Consider the following 21059-nt stretch of genomic DNA (forward strand, 5'->3'; position numbering starts at 1 on the left):
AAAATATTAAATAAAACTAACACTACGTGGCTTGGCACGTAACAACCACCTAGTATATATATATATATTTGTATAGGTGTATAGATTGAGTAAAAGAAAATGAAATAGAAAAATATTTTTTTAGATATGTGAAATGTGTTTAAATTTAAATTGTAATATTTTCAAACAAAGTATTTTGGAATAATTACATAAGGCACTATTTTTTGTAAGAAAATTACATTTTTATGTTTAATTTTTTTTTTTTTTTTTTTTTTTTACATTTTTACGGTTTTTTATAAAAATAACACGAAAACAACAAGAAAACTACATAAAAGTAACATGAAAATAATATTTAAATAACATTTAAACAACAACAAAAAATAACATACATATAACAACAAATTACTATGAGTATAATATAAAAAGATCGTATTTTCTGTAAATAAAATAAAAAATTCGTAAAAATATTTAAAATTTCGCAAAACCGTATTTTGGTAATTTGTTTTGTTGTTTTAGTGTATTTTTGAAATAATCCTAAGTATTTTTCTATTTTTATTTTTTTAAAATAAGGTACTTTATTTAGTGTAATATTTGAAACATTTTTTAAGTGAAAAAAATTTAAGTTGGCATTTGGTTGAGAAAAATGAAAATATAGGAATAGAAATGAAAATGGGAATTGGAATAAGAAATGCATAAAAAAATTATTAATTTTTTTTTCAAATTTTGCATTGGAATGATCTTTCTTTTCCTTTTAAAATAGAATAGTCAATCCACCAAAATGATGAAAAGGTCATTCCATCAAAATGATATTACAATAGTTTTAAATGCAACCAAACAAAAGAATAAAATAAATTATTTCCCTTCTATTCTATTTCATTACTTCCAACTAAACGCCACCTTAATCCAAACTGGAGATGATTCCATATTTATAAGTCCACCCTTGTTATATTAAAGTGTAAGTTTTGAATAATAAGAAAGAATTGAGGTCTTCACACACAAGTTAGGTATATATAAAAAGCCGGATAAGTTGAGTGAGAGAAAGAAAGTTAGTGCACAGATGGAATGGATTATAGAACATCCAAGCATAAGCATTCAGTAAGAAGCTGAAAAGTCAAGTATATATACTGAAAAGGTTACCAACATAATAGAAGTTACCAAATTATTGAAATAAACATAAGGTAGCCAACTCAATCAAGTGGTTCGCAACTAAAAACATCAGATAGACCAACGAGAATTTATAAACACCACACTTTTTTACTCTCTTCTTTCCCCAGTTATATTCACAAAGACCATGTGGCTTTCACCAAATGTTTCACAGTAGCCCGAATGTGTTCTCACCACTGTAACTCATATAAAGAAAACCATCTTCATCCTTATTTTCTTCATAAATTGAAGACATCATAGCCGCTGCAACCAAAAGATCCCAGAGTTTAACTCATGAACGAATCAAAAGAATATAACTATTAACAAAATTAGCAACTAAACAAAGAAATCAATCTCACCAGTAGGTGGCAAAATGTTCTTGACAAAAATGAAAATGGCTTTCTCAGGACTGAGTTTGATCCTCTTGCGGACCACATACACAAACTGACCAACGGTCAGATCTGCGGGAACCAAATACCTAGAGTCACAAACAATCCAACACAAAAGATTTAATTATCAACTTATGCAATTACTCAGTCATAGAATTCATATGATGAAAACAAAGGATAGAAGACTGAAGCTGTGAAAGTTGCAGTGGAAATCTCTAATGGCCACTCAATTTTTAAGACAGATTTCACAAATGCATAGCCATGACTAACAATTATAAATGGTACAAGTACAAAAGTCATATTAAGGAAAGAACAGACTAGTCCAATCCCTCATGGCAAACAACTCCCAATGCTCAAAATAGAAAATACTGAACAACCAAAAGCAAAACCCAATTATTTTGCATAAGAGAGTCCATTTTGATATTGTTTCCAACAAGTAACCAGAAAGGACTAAACAATGAATCCGATTCTCCATACAAATGATTGAACAAATATTTTGGAATACAAGATATAACTCAACAAAAAAAAAAGCATAGACTTGTTCATACTTTTTCTTATCAATTTCGGGCACATCACTCTTTTCAGCCCTTTCTACAATTACCTGCATCAACGCAAGAAATTACAGGAGAGTCAAAAATTAGCGGTCTTGGTTAAAAGACACAGAAATAAAAAAGGGAAAACGCACTGGTATTCTGTCTGGATACTTCTCTCTGATCCGAGCAGCTTCAGCTTGCCTCCTTTCTGGTTTAGAAGAAAGAAAAAAAATTGAACTTTCAATAAATATTTTTATACACTGAAGTAAACAGATCAAGAGAAATGACAAGAGTGTATTCAGTGCTTAAAGAAGATAACAATCAAAATTGAACCCATTGCATATCACACACATTGCAGATATATTTTACAATTTTCTACCTCACAAGCATTATATTGCATAAAATTGAAGCATTTCAATAACAATTTTGTTCATTAGCATATTTGATATAAACTTATATATAAATACACATTTTATATACATATGCAAATATAGCTCTAAGCAGCAAAAAATATTAAACAATTACCAGAATAACAAACACAAGAAAAATACCCAAAATGAAAATTTGGGAAAGATGCATATTTCAAGCCCTAAAAGCATCTATACCCACAAATCAAATCCAAAAGAACACCCAAGTAAGGATCATCTTCTGGATGAAACCGTTTCTTAATTACTAAAATTGAAAGGTAAATCACGTTTCAAAATTCAAAATGAAAAAGAGAGAGTACGAACCAAGAGGATGCTCCATCTTAAACGAACTTTTGGCCATGGCAAAGCTTCTGCAATCGAGGAAGGAATTAGAAAACGAAGAACAAAAGGAAGAAAGAATCAGGGTTTAGGTTTCGGTATCATCAATGCTTCGACATTTATATGAAGAATAACAAAATTACCATAAAAGACACAGAAAAGAAAATTTGCTTCGAAAATTAAAAGGGTAAAAAGGGAAAACTAACCAAGGAAGAGAGAGAAAGAGTGATAAGATCCCGAAAAGAGGGCCTAGAATTCGAGAAATTGAAATTGAAACTGCCTTATTAAAAAGGAATCCTGAATTTCTTCTAATTTTCAATTTTTATTTAAAGGAACTTTTCTTTTCCCAAAAAATAATATTTAATTTAGATTTATTTTTATAACTAATTTTCAATTATTGTGACTATACATGTTTGTAAAAAAATTTAAAATTAATGTTGGGAAAAAATTGCAGAAAATTTATCTTTTTTTCTATTTTTCTAATGTAACGACGAAAAAAAACTGTCGCTAAAAAGAACTAAAAACTGTACCCAGTACTATAAGGCACAATTTTAAAGCGTCTATAGGTGGCTTTTTAAGTCCGCCGTCAAATCGCAGGGCTCAACCCTAGACAGGCAGTGGAAACTAACAAGCTGAAGTATGGAAGGGGCAGAAGGAATTTCCGGTGGAGTGGTGAAATGCCTAGAGATCGGAAAGAGCACCAACGGGAAAAGCACTCTGCTAGGACGACACTAACACTGAGAGACGACCTGTTATCGGCGACAGTTTTAAACCGTCGAGAATTTCACATTCGCAACGGTTTTGAACCATCGCATATTCTGCCCGTTTTGCGACGGTCGTATAGGTGACAGTTATAGAAACTGACGGGAATACTTTAAACGACTGTTTGAAAATATCGAGAAAAACCATTTTTGTAGTAGTGTTATGTTATATAACTGGTTCTATTTTAGTTATAATCAGTTTGAGTTATTTCGTGATATTTATTTTTATTCATTATAACACTGTTATAGAACCGGTTCTATTTTAATTATAATTGGTTTGAGTTATTTTGTGTTCTTTATTTTTATTCATTATGTTACAGAACCAGTTATATTTCAATTATAACCGGTTTGAGTTATTTATTTTTATTCATTATGTTATAGAATCGATTCTATTTTTATTTATATTTGAGACATCTACTTGTGGTGATTTTTTCAGTGATTTTTTTGGCGACGGTGAATTTTCCGGCAACAATAACTTTTCTGATATCCGTAATTTTTTCGGTGACTTTTCCAACACCGATGACTTTTTCGGCACCAATAACTTTTCTGGCGAAACTTATTATTACAGGTTTTATTAAATTTATTTATTATTTTTTTTCTCATATTTTAAATTTTAATTATTTTTTTAATCCCATATTTTTCTCATTATTTATTTATACTATATAAAAATAAACTCCACTACATTTTTCAATATTTATGAAAAAATCCCTTATAATTTTTAGTTTTTTTTAACAATTAAATGATAGATTCTTTTCAATGTTTAGAAGAAAAAAAATCTTTCCAATTATAATTTATAAAAGGAAAAAAAAAAACAAAAACAAAGTGAAAATAATGTATAAAAGTTGGAAAACACCTGTTAATGGGTTAAGCCATGTGTACGGTTCAAATTAGTTTGAAGCCCGCATTAAGAAAGAAGAGTCGGGCCACAGGCCCAATGAGATCTCTTTTTCATAAGGTTATCTACGATTGGAGAAAGTTGGAGAAGGCTTAACTAGGGCCCAATTGATGTCCAGTCTCTTCAACAACTTCTAATTTGCATTTCTTTAAGTTATAGCTTATGACCTATCATATCATTAGACCTTTCGTCCATACATACTACAACCACAAAGAGAAAGTACACGTGTAAAGTAGAAGGAACACGTCACATTAGTCTCCATGTTTGTGGACTTGTATAAATAGGCTTCACACCTCTCTTTACGTTTACATGATATAAGCCATAATTAATATAAACATGGCCAAATTATTGTGCATAAACTCAGTTCATTCATCGAGTACTAGAGGTGACAGAGAAGAATTGTACAGGGTTCAAGAGGTTAATCCAGGCTTTAGGAGAAGATGTGTTGCCATGGCTAAAGAGTACAGGTCAAGGTTTTACATACTTCGTAAATGTGTTATTATGCTATTATGCTGGCACAAGTTTAGATAGTTTACTTTTTTTTTTTAAATCTCTTTAAGTACGTATGGACCATGTTCTACACTTTCCTGTAAAGCCTCATTTGAAGCCATACATATCTCTTTCAAACTTCTTTTAATGTGAAAATTATATCATGACATGATGGGTTGTTTCATTTGTAATTGAAGATATAATGAGTAAAATTTGGCAATTTATAATATTATTTTCGTAACTCGAGATCCCATATGTTTTCAAATTGGAGTCGTTAATTGTATAAGTTTTTTTTTTTTCTTTTTTGCAGAAATTAATTGTATAAGTTGAATGTATTTTGTTTGTATCCTAGAGAATATTAAACTATGCATTTGTAAGCTGTGACGGACACAGTAATAAGAGTGTAGGGTCAATAGCCCCAACTAAAAAAAAGTTAATGTGAAAAAAAATTAAATATCTTCTATTTAATTAAATAATTATACAACAAAATAGTAAAAAACTCCCACAAAATAATTATAATTTTAATGTAAAGTGAATAATAAATATTTTTATAACAATTAAGCCCCCACAAATAAAAAATTCTAGATCCGTCTGTGTGTAAGTTCGATTCTCATTTAAAAAAAAAATAAAATAAATGAGCGAATGGAATGGCCATAGAATATCGTTTTTTTGCACTTAGTTTATCCAAAGATAACATCACTATATTTACATAATACACAAGATACATATATATACCAACACTTTTCAATGGAAAAACTAATTTAATTATTATTATTATTTTTTTTATGAAATTTAATTATAAATATTAATTTTAAAAATATAAAATCATTAAAAAGAAAAATTTGAATATCTGTATTTAATTTAGTTATTGATCAATAAAAAAATACATCAATAATAGGGGTTTTTTTATTTTTACACTTTAAAATAGTTTTTTTTTTGCATTTTTACGAAATTCTACACCGAAACCCCTATTGCAACTAGCGTTGCAACTTAAATTGTAACAAAAAATCGTGTAGAAACTCCTATTACAACTAGCGCTAAAACCACTTTAGAAACCCAAACCGTAAATTTGAAAAAAAAAAGTTAAAAAAAAATAGTATATGAAGTAATTTTTCTAAAAAATATCACTTTTCATTGTATATTTTTATCTCATTATAGAAGGTGTGAAAATATTACTATTCATTTTTTAATAAAACGGGCTCTTGTTATATACAATTCTCGTGTTTGGTGCACTATGTAAGTAAATAAATTTTTTTAAAATTTGTAGAGAAATGACAATTTTACATTATTTATAGAGTAAATTACGGTAAAATCCTTAAAATTATCGCTTTGCTTGCACTTAACCTTTAAAATTTAATTTTTAGCGACAAAATTACGTCTCCTGAACTTTTAAGATCGTTGAAAATGCCCCCTGAACTATTTAGATTGTTGGATTTAAGTACTTTTTTCCAATTTTAGGAAAAAGGCTAATTAGCAATTTTCCCCTCGAACTTTGACATGTACTAAATTATGCCCACTGAACTTTTTTGGCCGTTAAAAATTCCCCTTGAACTATTAAAATTGTTAAATTTAAGGACTTTTATCTAATTTCATTCAATTTTACTGTTTCAGTGATTGTTTATGTGCTAAATCATGCTTCCCAGACTTTGATATCTACCAAATCATGCCCCTCAAATTTTGATATGTACTAAATCATGCCCCTTGAAATTTCGTCTATGTTAAATTTTTTTTACTAAATTTAGATAAAAGTCCTTAAACTTAACAATCTTAATAGTTCAGGGAGAATTTTTAACGGCTAAAAAATTTCAGGGGCATAATTTAGTACATGTCAAAGTTCGAGGGGGAAAATTGCTAATTAGCCTTTTTACTAAAATTGGAAAAAGTACTTAAATCCAACAATCTAAATAGTTCAGGGGGCATTTTCAATGATCTTAAAAGTTCAGGGGGCATGATTTGGTACATGTCAAAGTTCAGGGGGCAAAAATCCTAATTAGCCTTTAATATATATCCATAATAGAATCGCTCTAATAACATTTGTTAATTTTGTAGTACTAAATTAGGTACGAAATGGAATAATAATTTTTGATTATCATCGTATCACATCCTAAGAATCACCATATGTATATATATATATATATTAAATCTTTAATAAATAGTTGAAAAAAAATTTACCTCTCGAATCCTATCAGGGTATCCTTTGTTTCTTTTTGTAAGTTGTATCCTCGGATAATAATGAAGAACTCACACCGTAGTCTTCTGAATCTTCCACCACACACAAAGAATAATGTGGGCTATTAAAATATGTATTGTATATTGTGTTCTTATTTATTTTCAACACACGAGTAAGAACTCTTAGAAGTGGTGATGATAGAAAAAAATTTAATCAAGATTAATCCTTTTTAGGCTTCCTAAATATAATATGTATATATTTTTAGATGTATACGATATATATTAAAACCAATAAAACTTTTATTTACATAAATATTTAAATTTAAAATAATAAATTTAGTCATATTTAATTATTTGAATGAATATTTATAATTAAATTTATTATAGATATTTATTTTGAAATAAATATTTAGGTTTGAATTAAATATTTAATTATCAATTGAGAGAATCTTCCGACTACTTTATAGGAACATCTCAACCATTATAAAAATCTATAAATACTTTTTAAATTTAAATATAAATAAATATTTAATTTTAAATTAATTAACCCAAAACTAAATCCAGTGGGGATATCCCTACATTAGGGGCGCCTATCACTGTGTCTTACCACAGTATAGGTGGAGCCACCTTTGTCTTAACCAGACAATGGTGGTGTCTTTTGTTCACACAATTTTTATTTTTTTCCTGATTTATTTAATTAATAAATTTAAAAATAAATTATTTATTACAATATAAATAATTATTATTTTGACAAATCAAAATATATTTTCTGAACATCAATATACAACTTCTATCCCTTTCCTTGATAATGTTTCAAGGTGGTGATCTGAGAACTATGGACCTATATTTCTAAGCTGCAATAAACTAGATTATTTATTGAATCTCATAAACTAAATAATCTTGTTTATTAATTCCATGATTACTCCATAATGATGAATATAGAATTAAACTCTTAGTAATTATAGAATTATATTAATAGAGTTTTACTGTAGTGTCTATTGATATAATCAATTCCAGTGATTAGGCCTCCTTGTATCGATTCGTAATTAATTTTGGTCATATTACTATTTTACCCTTCTAATTACTTTTTTTTTATCATTTAGTACTGTTAATTCACTAGTAAAAGTATAATTTAGATCTAATTTAAATTTGTGCACAACTTTTTAGCTCTAGAATGAACACTTAAAGGAAGCAACATTCGATCCGTAAGGAAAATTAGGATTCCATAATTGTAGATCATATTCTAAGCTATCCATATTATTAGATTTCCAAAATAAAAGTTGTGAGAATCACTGAGAAACTTTAATGAATGAATAAAAAAAACTAATAACATGACCATGAGTTCATGATTACCCAAGATTCAGGACAATCTAATATTGATTATCTGTATTATATAAATTAGATCTTTATAGTAAATGTCATGTTTGATAAAGACAACTTAATTACATATAGGTCCATGTCATACTACATCAGCAATCTGAATCGAGATTGCTTGCACCGAATAATGAGAATCAGTGAACTGTACTAGTAACTGTTGATTAAAAATTCTATAACTTTAATGTGTTGCCGACTATTTTATTCATGGCTAAGTGATCTTAATTATTAGTACAATACAAGTCACAACTTCATGTATGAATAAAGAATTTTTTGATATTTATATATAAATTATTCAATATTAAATATTAATAATTTAACATCCAAGCATACATGAAAATGTCACTACTTCAAAAAGTACATTTCTTGTCAGTTTTTAACTGACATTAAAAGTTTTGTCGTCAGTTTCCCCAACTGATGTGTATACTGTAAATGCAAAAAAATGTCTGTATTTGCGTCGTTTACCAATCGACATTCCAAATTATTTCTGTCGATTTTCAACACTCACAAATAATTCTAAAAAATAATTTTTACACTTATCTCGTCTGTTTATAACAGACACACTAAATAGACACACAAAAAAAAAACACTTAGATCAATCTGAGCCCATACAAACCAAATTTAAGCACAATAAAAAATAAAAATAAACACAAATCAAAACCCAGACCTAAAATATTACACAACATATAAAAATCATCAGATGTATATTGTGTAATGCACAAATCAAATGTTTGTAGAGAAGCTGTCAGCAACCATCGTTGCTTAGACCGCGAGCCACCAACCACTTGCAAAAATTGAGAGGCACTGAGAGAGTGCTAGCAACGAAGATAAGGGGAGAGAGAGAGAGAGAGAGAGAGAGAGAGAGAGAGAGAGAGAGAGAGAGAGAGAGAGAGAGAGAGAGAGAGAGAGAGAGAGAGAGAGAGAGAGAGAGAGAGAGAGAGAATGGGTGAGAGACCATACCCTAAGTTGGTGCGAGCGACGCGGGTCGTGGTCATCCCGAGGAAGAGGTCGTGATCTGCTACAAACTCACCGGCGAATATCATGGTCGAGGCAGCTGTGATGAGGGTACATGCGCAAGAGAGAGAGAGAGAGAGAGAGAGAGAGAGAGAGAGAGAGAGAGAGAGAGAGAGAGAGAGAGAGAGAGAGAGAGAGAGAGAGAGAGAGAGAGAGAGAGAGAGAGAGAGAGAGAGAGAGAGAGAGAGAGAGAGAGAGAGAGAGAGAGAGAGAGAGAGAGAGAGAGAGAGTTTGTGGAATGAAAGGGACGACTTTGTGAGAGTTATGATTATTAGGTTTTTAAGTGTATTGGGCTGAAGCCCATAATTAGTTTTATTTTTTTATTATTTTTTTTTTCATAAATGCATTTTTTGCATCGGTTGTGCGCTGATGCAAGTTAGCGTCAGTACACAAACTACGTAAATTATTGCCAAAATCGACGCAAACTCAGCGTATGTTCTCAACTGACACAAAGTTTGCACATTAATTTTTTGCGTTGTTTTTGTAATTTTAATGACGTTAAAACTGACAAAAAAAACTGGTTTTTGTAATAGTGTGTTCTACTTATATTTATAAATAGAAATGTCTTCATAGACTTTTCAGGGTATAAGCCCTAACATTATCCCACTAAGTTTACTTTTGAGATTTTAATAAGATCTTTTGTCTTCACAAACAAAAAGATAAAGAGGTTTCATAATTAAGCAAAAAATGTATAGTTGATTTGATATATTTATTTTAAAATTATGTGAAACCCGTTATTAAAATATACTAACCATAATATATTATATTTTTGGGGTGTTTGCCACTATATATAGTGTAAAATTTATGTTAAATTTTGTTCAAAAAAAAAATCAGTTAATATTATAATTAACCCTTATTTTGACAATTGTGCTTCAATGCTATATGTGTAAAATTCACTTAGGAAGTCAACAAAAGCTTTAAATTTTTATTGAAAGCATATGAAAACTCTATTTTTTCTTAAGAACTCTATTAAATATAATAATTATATTAAATATATAAATAAAATATAAAACGTTATCAATTACAATAAGGAGTGGCACAAGAATAAATAAAAATGCTAAATTTTGTGAATTTGATATAATATAGCAAGTACCAAATTTGGCCCATATTATACACTATTATTAAAATTCAATATTTTTATGGTAAAAATTTATGGAATAATTATATAACACACCATCTTTTGTAAAATATTTACATTTTTATGTTCAAAGAATGTTTTTTTTTTATATATATATATTTTTACGGTTTTTCAAAAAATAACACGAAAACAACATAAAATCAACAAGAAAACTACATAAAAGTAACATAAAAATAATATCAAAATAACAATAAAAAATAGATAATAAAAAATCAACAAGATTACAACATAAAAAGACTGTAATTTATGTAAATAAAATAAAAAAAATCGTAAAAATATTTAAAATTCCGTAAAACCGTATTTTTGTAATTTTTTTGTTGTTTTTATGTTTTTGTGAAATAATTCCAAAGTTTATAGCACTTTAATAGAAATGTTGATAAAAAAAGTGCTAAAAGGGTAGTGTATTGCTATATTTTAGCACACTTAATTAACAAAAATTACTATTTTAATGGTGTTCTAAAATGTGTGTTAAATTTTGCACATACTTAAAGTTGTGCTAAATTTGGCACAAGATATAATATTGTGCTAAATTTGGTTCACAATAAATATTATTTTTTATTTGTCATAATGCTACTAATTATTATGATTTATTGACTTTTACTATACTTTACAATCTTTATTTACTATATTATTATATTATCATTATTTAAACAATAAAACATAATAATTTTTATGTATTCTTAATAAAATACCAAATAACTGTCAATATAATTAATTATTATTTTTTTACTTATTTTACAATTTGTTCATTACAATTGTAAATAGTGGGCTAAATATAATACAAATTTATTTTTTGTGCCAAAATTAGCACAAAATTTAAATATTACATTGGAGATGGTTTAACATGATGCTATTCTTATAAATTTCTTTTTAGAGGAGTGCTACCGTCAACTTCCTATTACAACCTCTTAGTCAATCTCTGTGCCTGAAAATAATTTCGGAATATTTTTTTTTAATTTTTTTTATGATTGTATTTGTCATAATTATAGCATCATTTCTGCAAATTTTTAAAAAATTTCGAATAGTTTCCAGTGCCGAAAATAGATTTGAAGTTTTTTAAACATGAGTGGTAAACTAGAATATCAGAAACTCTATTTTTGGTATTGTAAAATATTAAGATTTTTTTAAAAATTTACAGAAATGATATTATAACTATAACGAATACCATTATAGAAAAAAAGAAAAAAAAATATTCCGACAAGTGCATAGCTATAAGCACCCTATGATGTTCAACACATGATTCTCTTTATCATTTATCTTTCGACAACACATAACTATTTATATTATATAAACAGATAAATAATATTTAGTAATTAAGTTTAGAATTTTAAAATAAAAATCCCAGTCAAGCATGCAAGTTGCAGGGGTATAGGTCTGCCCCTGTTTTATGTATATACATTATACCAGTGCAAGTAAGAATTAATACGAGAATATATAGGGTAGGTGAGGTTGTACTTTGTGGATTTGAACCGTATTAATTATAATTTATTGTACAAATATATTTCTCCTCTTCTTTTTTCTTTTCTTTTTTTTTTTTGTTTTTGCTAATATGATTATCTTAGATTAATCACATATATAACTTGACAAGTATAGTTAAAATCTGAAAAGGCTAAAATTATCTTTGATAAATAAAAACTCTACATATAGTTTTGCTATTTATACCATGTTTATAAAGTAAGTAAGCATTTTGCACATTGTTTAGGCGAAGTAGTCTCTATTAGAGGCATTAATTAATAATAATGAGTTAGAGAATTTTGGAGTTTTTTTGGGTAATGTGATATGAGAAGAGAAATAAGTATAGGGCATGGAAAGAATGTGTACGTACGTTGGCCACAGTACAGAAGTAGCAAGAAGAATCTTTTCCTTAATTACTCAAGCATGCCAAAAATTATGATGATGCTTTTTTTTTCTTTCTCTACAACACTGTATTTAATGGTATGGCAGGTAAGAAATTTGTTATGACAATAATTACTAACACATAAAAATACTCTCTTCTTGTTATAATTAGACTACTGCACCAGCACAACTTGATCATAATTAGCTTTAAGGTTTTTCCTCTTACACAATAACCAAATACTAAACAAAAAATCCTTGTTTATGTTCTTCTTATATGTATAAAACTAATTTTTGTTGATTCAAAACAACGCTAAAGAAAAAAAGTAGTTTGTTTCAACTTTCAAATCTAAGTTATGGAACATTTGCTAAAAGACCTAATGAAACTATTTATTTTCTTCTTTCCAAGGAAGAAATAAAGAAAGGAAATTGGAGAGAGATGAGTAAAGACTAAGCGCTGTGAGTGAGTAATGGTCAAGTCTTTTAACCAAAGACTTGACCAGGTTATAGAGAGATTGACTGAACTACTATAATGGCTGTCATAAATGAAAAATGTAAATTAATTTATATGTATATTGAGATTTGAAAAGGAATGAGGTTTATTTCCAAAAGAATTGCCGGCAAAGAAGAGTGTGTTTTTAGGGTACTATTTATTGAAAAGAAAAGAAAAAATGCAGTGGTAGTTGGAGAAAAAAATGATAATAAGAGTGAAAGAGGCTATAGTTTGAAGCAGTGAACCTAGGAAATGATATTTGATGAGGGGGGCAAAAGGGTATACCAATTTACCAAAAGACTCAAAACAAAGAATAAGTTAAGTTGCTTTTTCTCTCTCCCTCTGTGAGTTTTGATAAATAAATGCTGCTTCTATGAAAAATTTGAAGGAAAGGTATGATCAATTAAGCTGTGAGAGAAAGAGAGATCTCATGATCTTCCTCCATGCCATGATGTTATGTTATGTTATATTCATATTATTATTTTTGATAAATTATATATAAACATCCAATCCGTAAAAATAAATATGACATTAAAAGCTCCAGATTTGTCCCCGTGAGCAGCTCTTTCACGATTCTTGTACCTTGTTCATGAATTAATGTTCCCCAACTTCCTTTGTCGTTTGGTAGTTGAAATTTTTAATGCAACCTTCTTCAATGCTACCACACCCTCCTACACCAGCTCTCTCTCTCTCTCTCTCTCTCTCTCTCTCTCTCTCTCTCTCTCTCATGTTATTGGTTATTACTATCACCTTCTTCATCAATTCAAAAAACATTCACTCGCTCTCTCTCTCTCTCTCTCTCTCTCTCTCTCTCCCTCTTTCTCTCTGCTCTCTGTTATTATATGTACTACTCTTCACCCAATGGCCTCTCCCACTTATAGCTAGCCTTCTTCACTCTTGTTATCTCTGTCAGTTCATTCAAAATATGTATATATATCTTTACTCATATATACATACCATACCACACCTCTAGAGATAAACAAAACAGATAATAACTGTATATATACATATATAATATATATATACATGCAAGTTTTCAAGGTTACTATATAGCAGTAGCAGCAGTATTCTCTTCCCATATAACAACTTTGATTTTTTTTTTTTTGTAACGTTAACTTTGTGTTTTGCTTTGTTTTCTTAATCTTTCTTGCTGTGTATATATTAGATATGTATATATCATATAAAGAAGGTGAATGGATCAGTTTAACGGGATATTGGTCCGGTTCAATAAGAAAGTTGAGTTCAGAAACTGATTGAGTTCTGCTTTTTGATTGAGCCGTGCCAATATCACGTGCCACTGTTCTTCTCTACTCATTCTCTTTTCACATCATCTTCTTCATCCTCTTCCTCGTCTACAAAGGTAACATCTTTTTTCTTTTATTTTTACCTCTTTTACTTTGAGAATAAGATTCATGCTTTATCACTGTTTTTGATGTTTCTTTAATAATTATCAGTTTTCATGTTCCACAGCCTAGTTATTCTTTGTCACTTGAAGTTAGTGACTGATGAGAAAACAATTGAATTTTCTTATATTGTTTCACAAAAAACTTTGTACGTAAATCTTAGTATTGTGCATTATTTCAGAGTTTGAGGGAAAGAAAATAAGGTCTGGTTTTTGGTTCTTTGAGTCACGTAGTATGAGTTTGTTGAGTAGAACAATAACTATATTGTGTAATCTTTTATTCTTCCCCTCAAGTCACTTGACATTAAGAAAGATTACAGATTGAGCAAGTGTAAACCAGGGTATGATATTTATAATGTACATGGTGTTTGTTTTGTTCTTTTACCACATGTTCTTTCTGTTTCTTTTTCCAGTCTTCCCTTGTATATACTGTACTTAAGTTTTACTATCTGAGCTCTAGTGTAAAACACAACAAACCTAACTCCAGATTTTGAAGCTTGGGTTTGACAATGAAAAAACAAAAGGTTCCCAAACATTAAACAACAAATACATGCATAAACAATTTTGTTATGTTTTCTTTTCTTCATATTGGTATGCACCTATAATTGTGCGAAACACATAAACATAGTGTTCTCTATTCATATTAAACAGGTTCTCTTTTCTATCGAACAATTCTTTTAAACTAGCACAAAACATTTTTATCTAACAGAGTGTGATTACTTTCCCATGTAACAAAAATAAAAATGAATGAATAAATAAAACTAGTCAAATCTCAGCTAACTTGTACGGCGTTGCTTCAAAGGTTGTCTCTTTGTATTTAACACATTGTGGCCCAAAGAGAGAGAGAGAGATAAAGACATAAACCAAATAGAGGTATAAACTAGTTAAATATTGTCCTCCATGATTTTACTGTTGGCTTATTAGCCATGTCTGTAAACTGTATAAAATTTATTCATATTTCAGGGCATCTCTTACCAAAATCACAAAGCACCTCAAATAGAGCATGAGCATTAAATAGTGATGCTTGCAGGGTGGTTCTGTGTGCTCTCTGCATCTAAAACATGGCGCTGTGACAGAGTCAGATTCCTTGTGTCATGTAATAAATGGTAGAAAGAGAGATTTCAATACAAAAATAATGCTTCCATCATAGATATAGATGTATACTACTCCCAAAAGGAAAAACGCCAAAGGCAGTAAGAGTCCCCCACAAATATGTGTATTTATTAAGCACTTGATAAGCCATAATAGAACTGTAACTTACAAATTGGCTCTTCAAGCCTCAAAGAATAGAATTGTGGTTGTCAGCCTCTACCTCTGCTTCCATTTTGGGCTGTTACAATGGCCATTCTCCTATACTAAAATGAAGGTGGTCCCATTTAGCATATTTCTCCCTCTCCCTCTCTCTCTCTTTCTCACTCTCTCCCTCTCTATATGTGATAGTACAATTTTACTATACCCCAACTAAAAAGATTAAAAAAGTAAAGTCAAAAATACGTGTATATGCTTTTGTACTAGGAGCTCGAAAAATCCTTCCTGAGGCTGGAAGAAGCGAAAGAGTTTGCCTCTTAGAACGAAGCACTCCACAAAGCATTCTCACCCTCTCCGCATCGCCTGTGGACTTCTTTGATGCGATCAGCCGACCTACAAATCCCACTGCAGGTCCAATCAAATGAAGCAACGCAGACGTTTCCTGCTTGGGCCTTCCATTCACAGTCTACAGCCAACATAGTCAACATAAGCACAGTGTACTTCAAGATCTATGCAAGTCATATAACTTCTAAGAGATGGATGGCTTACCAGGTGGAGTACCGCAACATAATCTTCGATCATCAATATGTTCCACGTCAAGTCCGATGAACCAAGATCCCAAAGAGACATCCTCATTAGCATACTTATGTAGGACATGCCTGAAAAACATAGTAAAAATGTTTTAAGAGTCAAAATCTTAATAATTGTTTTATAAAAGTTTCCAATAACAGAATTTTAAATAAGCTTACTGGTTAATTGATATATACTGAGCCAAATCTCTTGAGATGGCATATAGCTGTCCCGTGGCATGACGGAAATACTTGTTTCCATTTTCACCAAACTTCCAGTACTCAGGTTCATGGTATCTCACTCCTCTGTGTGACAAAAGATTTTGAGTTAATAAAACTTTTCTTATTATAAGAAGATAAGAAAAAACACACACGCACAACTATGAGAAAATCCCCCTCACTTTTGTGCAAGCACTGGACCAGATTTCATGCATCCAATGTACACCCGAGGCTTTGACCGATGTCTGACTAGCGTTTCTCCAAGTGTTGCTAAGAAAATTTTACACAAGATAAACTTATTAGTGTGACAAATATTACATAACAAATCAATTCAATAAGAAAGTTTTACATGGCAATGTATACTGATGTTTATAATCCGAAATTTATATTTGAGATGCGAATTAACAGACAATTTACATGTCTTGTAAAATAAAATAGAGAAGAAGAAGAAGACTCACCAATATTTACATGGACATCATCATCAACTTTGACATAAAAATCAGCATCCCACAAAGCAGCGGCAGTAGCAAAATATATTTTTGTCTTGCCAGACAATTCAAGGTAACCTTCAACATGGTCCTGATCATAACATTTTTAATATTTTCCTTTATGAGTGATTGAAAATAATACCAAACTGAATTTACAACAAGTGTAGCATCAAGAGGAGAACTACAATATAGAAGAAGAAGAAGAAGAAGAAAAATTACCAGTCTTAAAATATCTCCATGTTTCCTGTCTTCTGCTTCAACAGCTCTGTCTAGAATACCCCCTGATGTGGCACTAAATGAGGAGAAAAAGAAAATTGTGAGATTCAATTGATAACTTTGGACAGATTCTTCAACTGATAAAAGGCATCAGCAATTAAATTTCCTTGTGACAATGTGAAAACAAATGAATCCCCCATTAACAAACAGAATGGCCAAGATTGACATAGAAATACAAGAATAAGAATGGGAATGAGAATAGAGATAGTAATGGAGTTGAATAAAATTTAAAATACATAAAAAAGATTGATAAAAAAAAATTCTCATCTTGCATTGAAAAGTATTTTCCTGGAATAGTCATTCCACATAAATGGTGGAAAAGTAATTTCATTGGAATGACATTCCAATACTTTAAAATACAAACCAAACAAAGGAAAAAAAATGAAAATGATTCCTTTCCATTCTATTCTACTCCATTATTTCCAACCAAACACGACCTTAGTTTTCATTACTAGATTGTAAATCACTCACCTATGACCAATGACAAATCGAATGATAATGCCCTTCTCCTCCTCAAGCCTCTTTCTTTTCTCACCTATTTCAAATGTTTATCAGAAAGATCAGATGACAGATTTACATAAGCAAGGTAGCATAAGTTTGGCCCACAAAAAAGCTAATGCGAAGAAGTATTATATAAACCTTGTGGCATCCATGTAGCACGAACTGAATCTCTTCTTTTCCGGCTACTGAAAGCAGTATTAATACCAACAACCATAAGATATTTTCTCTTCCCACTCCCGGATGACCCTGTCTTTTTTAAGTCTTCCGATAAGGGAGCACCGCTGCGAATGGATTCTTGTGCTGCTCTTGCCGCAGCTAACTCCATCTCTAAATTTGAAATGGTCTTATCCAACGTTCTGCAATGAAACACAACATGATTTTGAGTTCCACCTTCAAAAGAATATCTAAGGTTAATACTTCATCAGTGTAACTTACTGTATTGCATTGTGAGTCTTGAAAACCTCCCCGTAAATGTCTTTCGGGTCGCGCCTTACCTCCTTCTGATGCAGCTAAAACGATGCAAATCAGACCAAAGAAACAAAAAACCAAAAGAAAAAAAATGACAAGCTTATTAAAAGTAAGAATACGATAAAGGTATGAGATACTCACAGATTTTGGACCACAACCCTCAGAGACTAGTTTCAGTTTTTCAGCTTCCACTGAAGTTGTTCTTGTAATATCTTTAGTTTCAGGAACGTTCCACATCCTAATTTCAATACAAAATCATCGTTAAATTATATCACCCAAACTAGAAAAGTACATTTTTCAACAATATAAGTACGACAATTTCAAACTTTTAACAGTAATTTTCAAGACAAGAATTTGATAACATCATGAAAGCAAAAGTTTGATAATAAAAGTGAAAAGTGGTCAGATAACAATAAAATATGACTCAAATTTAAAACTTATAAAACCAGTTACTTTACAAAACGACATAGTACTAGATGAAAAAGGAGAGAGATCATTTTAATCAGGATTTTGGTTTGGTAATTCTGGTAAGTAGAGTCTGAATCAAGACTCTAACCTATGCAAATATTACCAGTCCAAAACTCATGTAATCAAAATTCATTTTACGATCCAAATAAATGAGGATTGAGTTTGCAGAAGATGGGCACAGACATTAAGACTAGAACAGTGTTCTTAACAGGAAGTAATAAAGAAGGCCCTGAATTCATATGCTCTGAAATAACAAAATTGAGAACAGAAATCCCATAAATGAAAACCCCATCAAAAATTCATTTTCCAACATATTAATTAAAAATAAAGACAAAAGAGGAGCCACATACAAAAAAATTGAGGCACTAATTAAAAACCAAAATAATAAAAACAATCATGAACAATAGATCTTAAAAAATAAAAATATAATTCATAAGGCTTCGTTAATTGACTTCAACAGTAGAGTCAACAAAGCTTTAATTCATTCCAAATATTCCTATACAAAATTAGCCCAAGAACCAAAACCCACAAATGATCACTTGCTAACGATATGAATAAATTAGAAGCAAGAGAACTAAGAACTAATAATTACCTATTGGTGAAGAGCATTCCAGCACAGAAGCTGCCTAAACATAGAAAAAGAGCCCATTTTTTAGGTATAATGCTCCCTGAAGGCTTCTCTACTCTGCTTTTCCAAGACATCTTCCTCCTAAAATTCACTTCTAGCTCCAAAGTCAAATAATTTTACAGCAAAAAGCCATACACAATTCAGAAAAACATGACCAACTTGTTGAACCCCAGAATCAGATAAGGCCAAAAAAAAAAAGGATCCAATTCTGAAAGTGAGCTCCTAAACAAGATTGAAGGTATAGAGAATCAGAGCAGAGTAAGGTATATAACTCTCAGTTTTTTGGTTTTTTCCTTTCAAAGTTTGCAGTTTTGTTCCTTTCTTTATCCTTGTAATTTGTTCTTTCTCTCTCTACAATTTCTCTCACTAGAAGAAACTCTTCTATGCAGGTAAGAGACTTTGAACAGAAGTGAGAGGACTCTTTAACCGCTCACTTCTTACAGCTAAATTACCAAACTGTCCTTGTCAGACCTTCCTTATTAAATTCACTAACATTTCCTGAAGAGACATAAACACCCCTCCTCCGAACAATGTTCCCTTTTTCTGAATTTTTAATTTTTTTTTTTGGGGGGGTCTTCTAGCTTGGGAGACACCATGTTCTCATGAATGATAGTCACATGGATAATTGTATAAAAGACCAAGCTTTAACAGTCGAACTTGTTGTACCATGTGTTCAAGCCTTTTCTTTTTCCAACTATTCTGGAACTCAGTGTTCAAGTTCATTCATAAACAAAATTAATACTCATAAATAATAATAATAATAATAATCGAAAGAATTTACACTAGAGTACAAAGATCATGGTTAAAAGTTGAAACCCATACCATTTGTCATTGCTGTTCACAGGTAAGTATTTATTTGATAATAATTTTGTGAATTGATAGATGAAAGAGATATTGCGAGTCATTAAATAAAATCCAATGACAATGATATTACGTACTTCTTTGGTGGGACAATGTTACATTTTTTTTTTTCTCCTAATAATCGTGTTTGTATTTAAATATATACATATGTATTCCATATATATATAAGCATATATGTAAATTTGACATTAATATTATTGGCTTTTTAAAGGTATGATGAGTATAAATATATATGTGAACGTAATGTTGACAAAATTAATTTAGGACCATATAGCATAGCCACATAGTCCAATTGATGATAGATGCATGAGAAGGAAAAGCAAAACATTGTGCTTAATTAATATAACATTGCATCGTATGTTAAAATAATACTTATCTCAAATTGCCAATTCTATATGTTTTGAACAACTCACACTACATTATAATGTCTAGACCTTAAAGCATGATATCATAATTCTCGTCCTTTTCAAAAGGTTTTGTTGTTAACATAATTGACTCTCTAATTATTTACTTGTGTAACATACGAAGAATCCAAGGCTGGCTAGTATATTGTTAAATAATTAATTAGCTGTGTATTTTGTTGATAAGGTTTCACTCTTGCATAATATGGTAAATTTCCAAAATTATTGTTTATTTTTTTTATCAATGAATGCAGAGAGCTTTGATTTGGTAGATAAACAAACCCACGTAAATAAATATGATTTTGACCATTGATCTACAATATTATATTGCAATTACTCATAATTAATTTGTTTTATTATTCTCTAGAAGTCTTCTCTATTGATTCAAATTTGTCAAAAAGTAAGCCCACCATAGCTAACTAGATATTTCATTAAACAATAGGAGTTGATTGATGAGTTTTCATGATTTAATATTTAGAGCACTAATATACTGCATATGCTGTATTTCAATATACAATTATTACTAACCCACCAATATGCCCATTGTTCCATTAATTTTTTTGAGTTCGTATTT

The 21059-nt window shown here is 30.1% G+C and overlaps 2 protein-coding genes across 5 annotated transcripts; both read right to left on the reverse strand.

Annotated features, from left to right (window-relative positions):
* Positions 1-1075: 1075 nt before the first annotated feature.
* On the reverse strand, positions 1076-2931 carry LOC115701090 (autophagy-related protein 8C-like). Its single transcript, XM_030628785.2, has 5 exons — positions 2776-2931; positions 2197-2252; positions 2060-2112; positions 1482-1600; positions 1076-1386 (listed from the first exon to the last, which is right to left on the reverse strand). Exons 1-5 carry the CDS (start codon positions 2810-2812, stop codon positions 1292-1294), a joined length of 360 nt encoding a protein of 119 aa, XP_030484645.1. The 5' UTR covers positions 2813-2931; the 3' UTR covers positions 1076-1291.
* A 12147-nt stretch (positions 2932-15078) lies between these two features.
* LOC115699255 (probable beta-1,3-galactosyltransferase 2) lies at positions 15079-19841 on the reverse strand. Of its 4 annotated transcripts, none has more exons than XR_004008314.2 (12): positions 19188-19634; positions 18269-18365; positions 18095-18168; positions 17798-18015; positions 17630-17693; positions 17102-17174; positions 16853-16973; positions 16577-16664; positions 16356-16481; positions 16156-16265; positions 15620-16072; positions 15079-15412 (listed from the first exon to the last, which is right to left on the reverse strand). XR_004008314.2 is itself a non-coding variant. In XM_030626569.2 (11 exons), the coding sequence occupies exons 1-11, from the start codon at positions 19295-19297 to the stop codon at positions 15924-15926; spliced, it is 1230 nt and encodes a 409-aa protein (XP_030482429.1). In that variant the 5' UTR covers positions 19298-19841; the 3' UTR covers positions 15559-15923. The 4 variants fall into 4 exon arrangements, 2 of the variants coding, with proteins under 2 accessions (XP_030482429.1, XP_030482430.1); XR_004008315.2 differs by having other exon boundaries at positions 15079-15425; XM_030626569.2 differs by lacking the exon at positions 15079-15412 and having other exon boundaries at positions 15559-16072; positions 19188-19841.
* Between the last annotated feature and the right edge of the window lie 1218 nt (positions 19842-21059).

The sequence above is a fragment of the Cannabis sativa genome, chromosome 8, assembly GCF_029168945.1.
Source record: "Cannabis sativa cultivar Pink pepper isolate KNU-18-1 chromosome 8, ASM2916894v1, whole genome shotgun sequence".
Classification (NCBI taxonomy): domain Eukaryota; kingdom Viridiplantae; phylum Streptophyta; class Magnoliopsida; order Rosales; family Cannabaceae; genus Cannabis; species Cannabis sativa.

Coding starts and splice junctions, on each gene's coding strand:
- LOC115701090 (XM_030628785.2), bottom strand. CDS start 2,812: ATGGCCAAAAGTTCGTTTAAGATGGAGCATCCTCTTG. Junction 2,253..2,775: donor TAAGATGGAGCATCCTCTTG/GTTCGTACTCTC, acceptor CTTCTAAACCAG/AAAGGAGGCAAGCTGAAGCT. Junction 2,113..2,196: donor AGTATCCAGACAGAATACCA/GTGCGTTTTCCC, acceptor GCGTTGATGCAG/GTAATTGTAGAAAGGGCTGA.
- LOC115699255 (XM_030626569.2), bottom strand. CDS start 19,297: ATGTCTTGGAAAAGCAGAGTAGAGAAGCCTTCAGGGAGCATTATACCT. Junction 16,665..16,852: donor TGATGTCCATGTAAATATTG/GTGAGTCTTCTT, acceptor AAATTTTCTTAG/CAACACTTGGAGAAACGCTA. Junction 16,482..16,576: donor GGTCCAGTGCTTGCACAAAA/GTGAGGGGGATT, acceptor TTTGTCACACAG/AGGAGTGAGATACCATGAAC.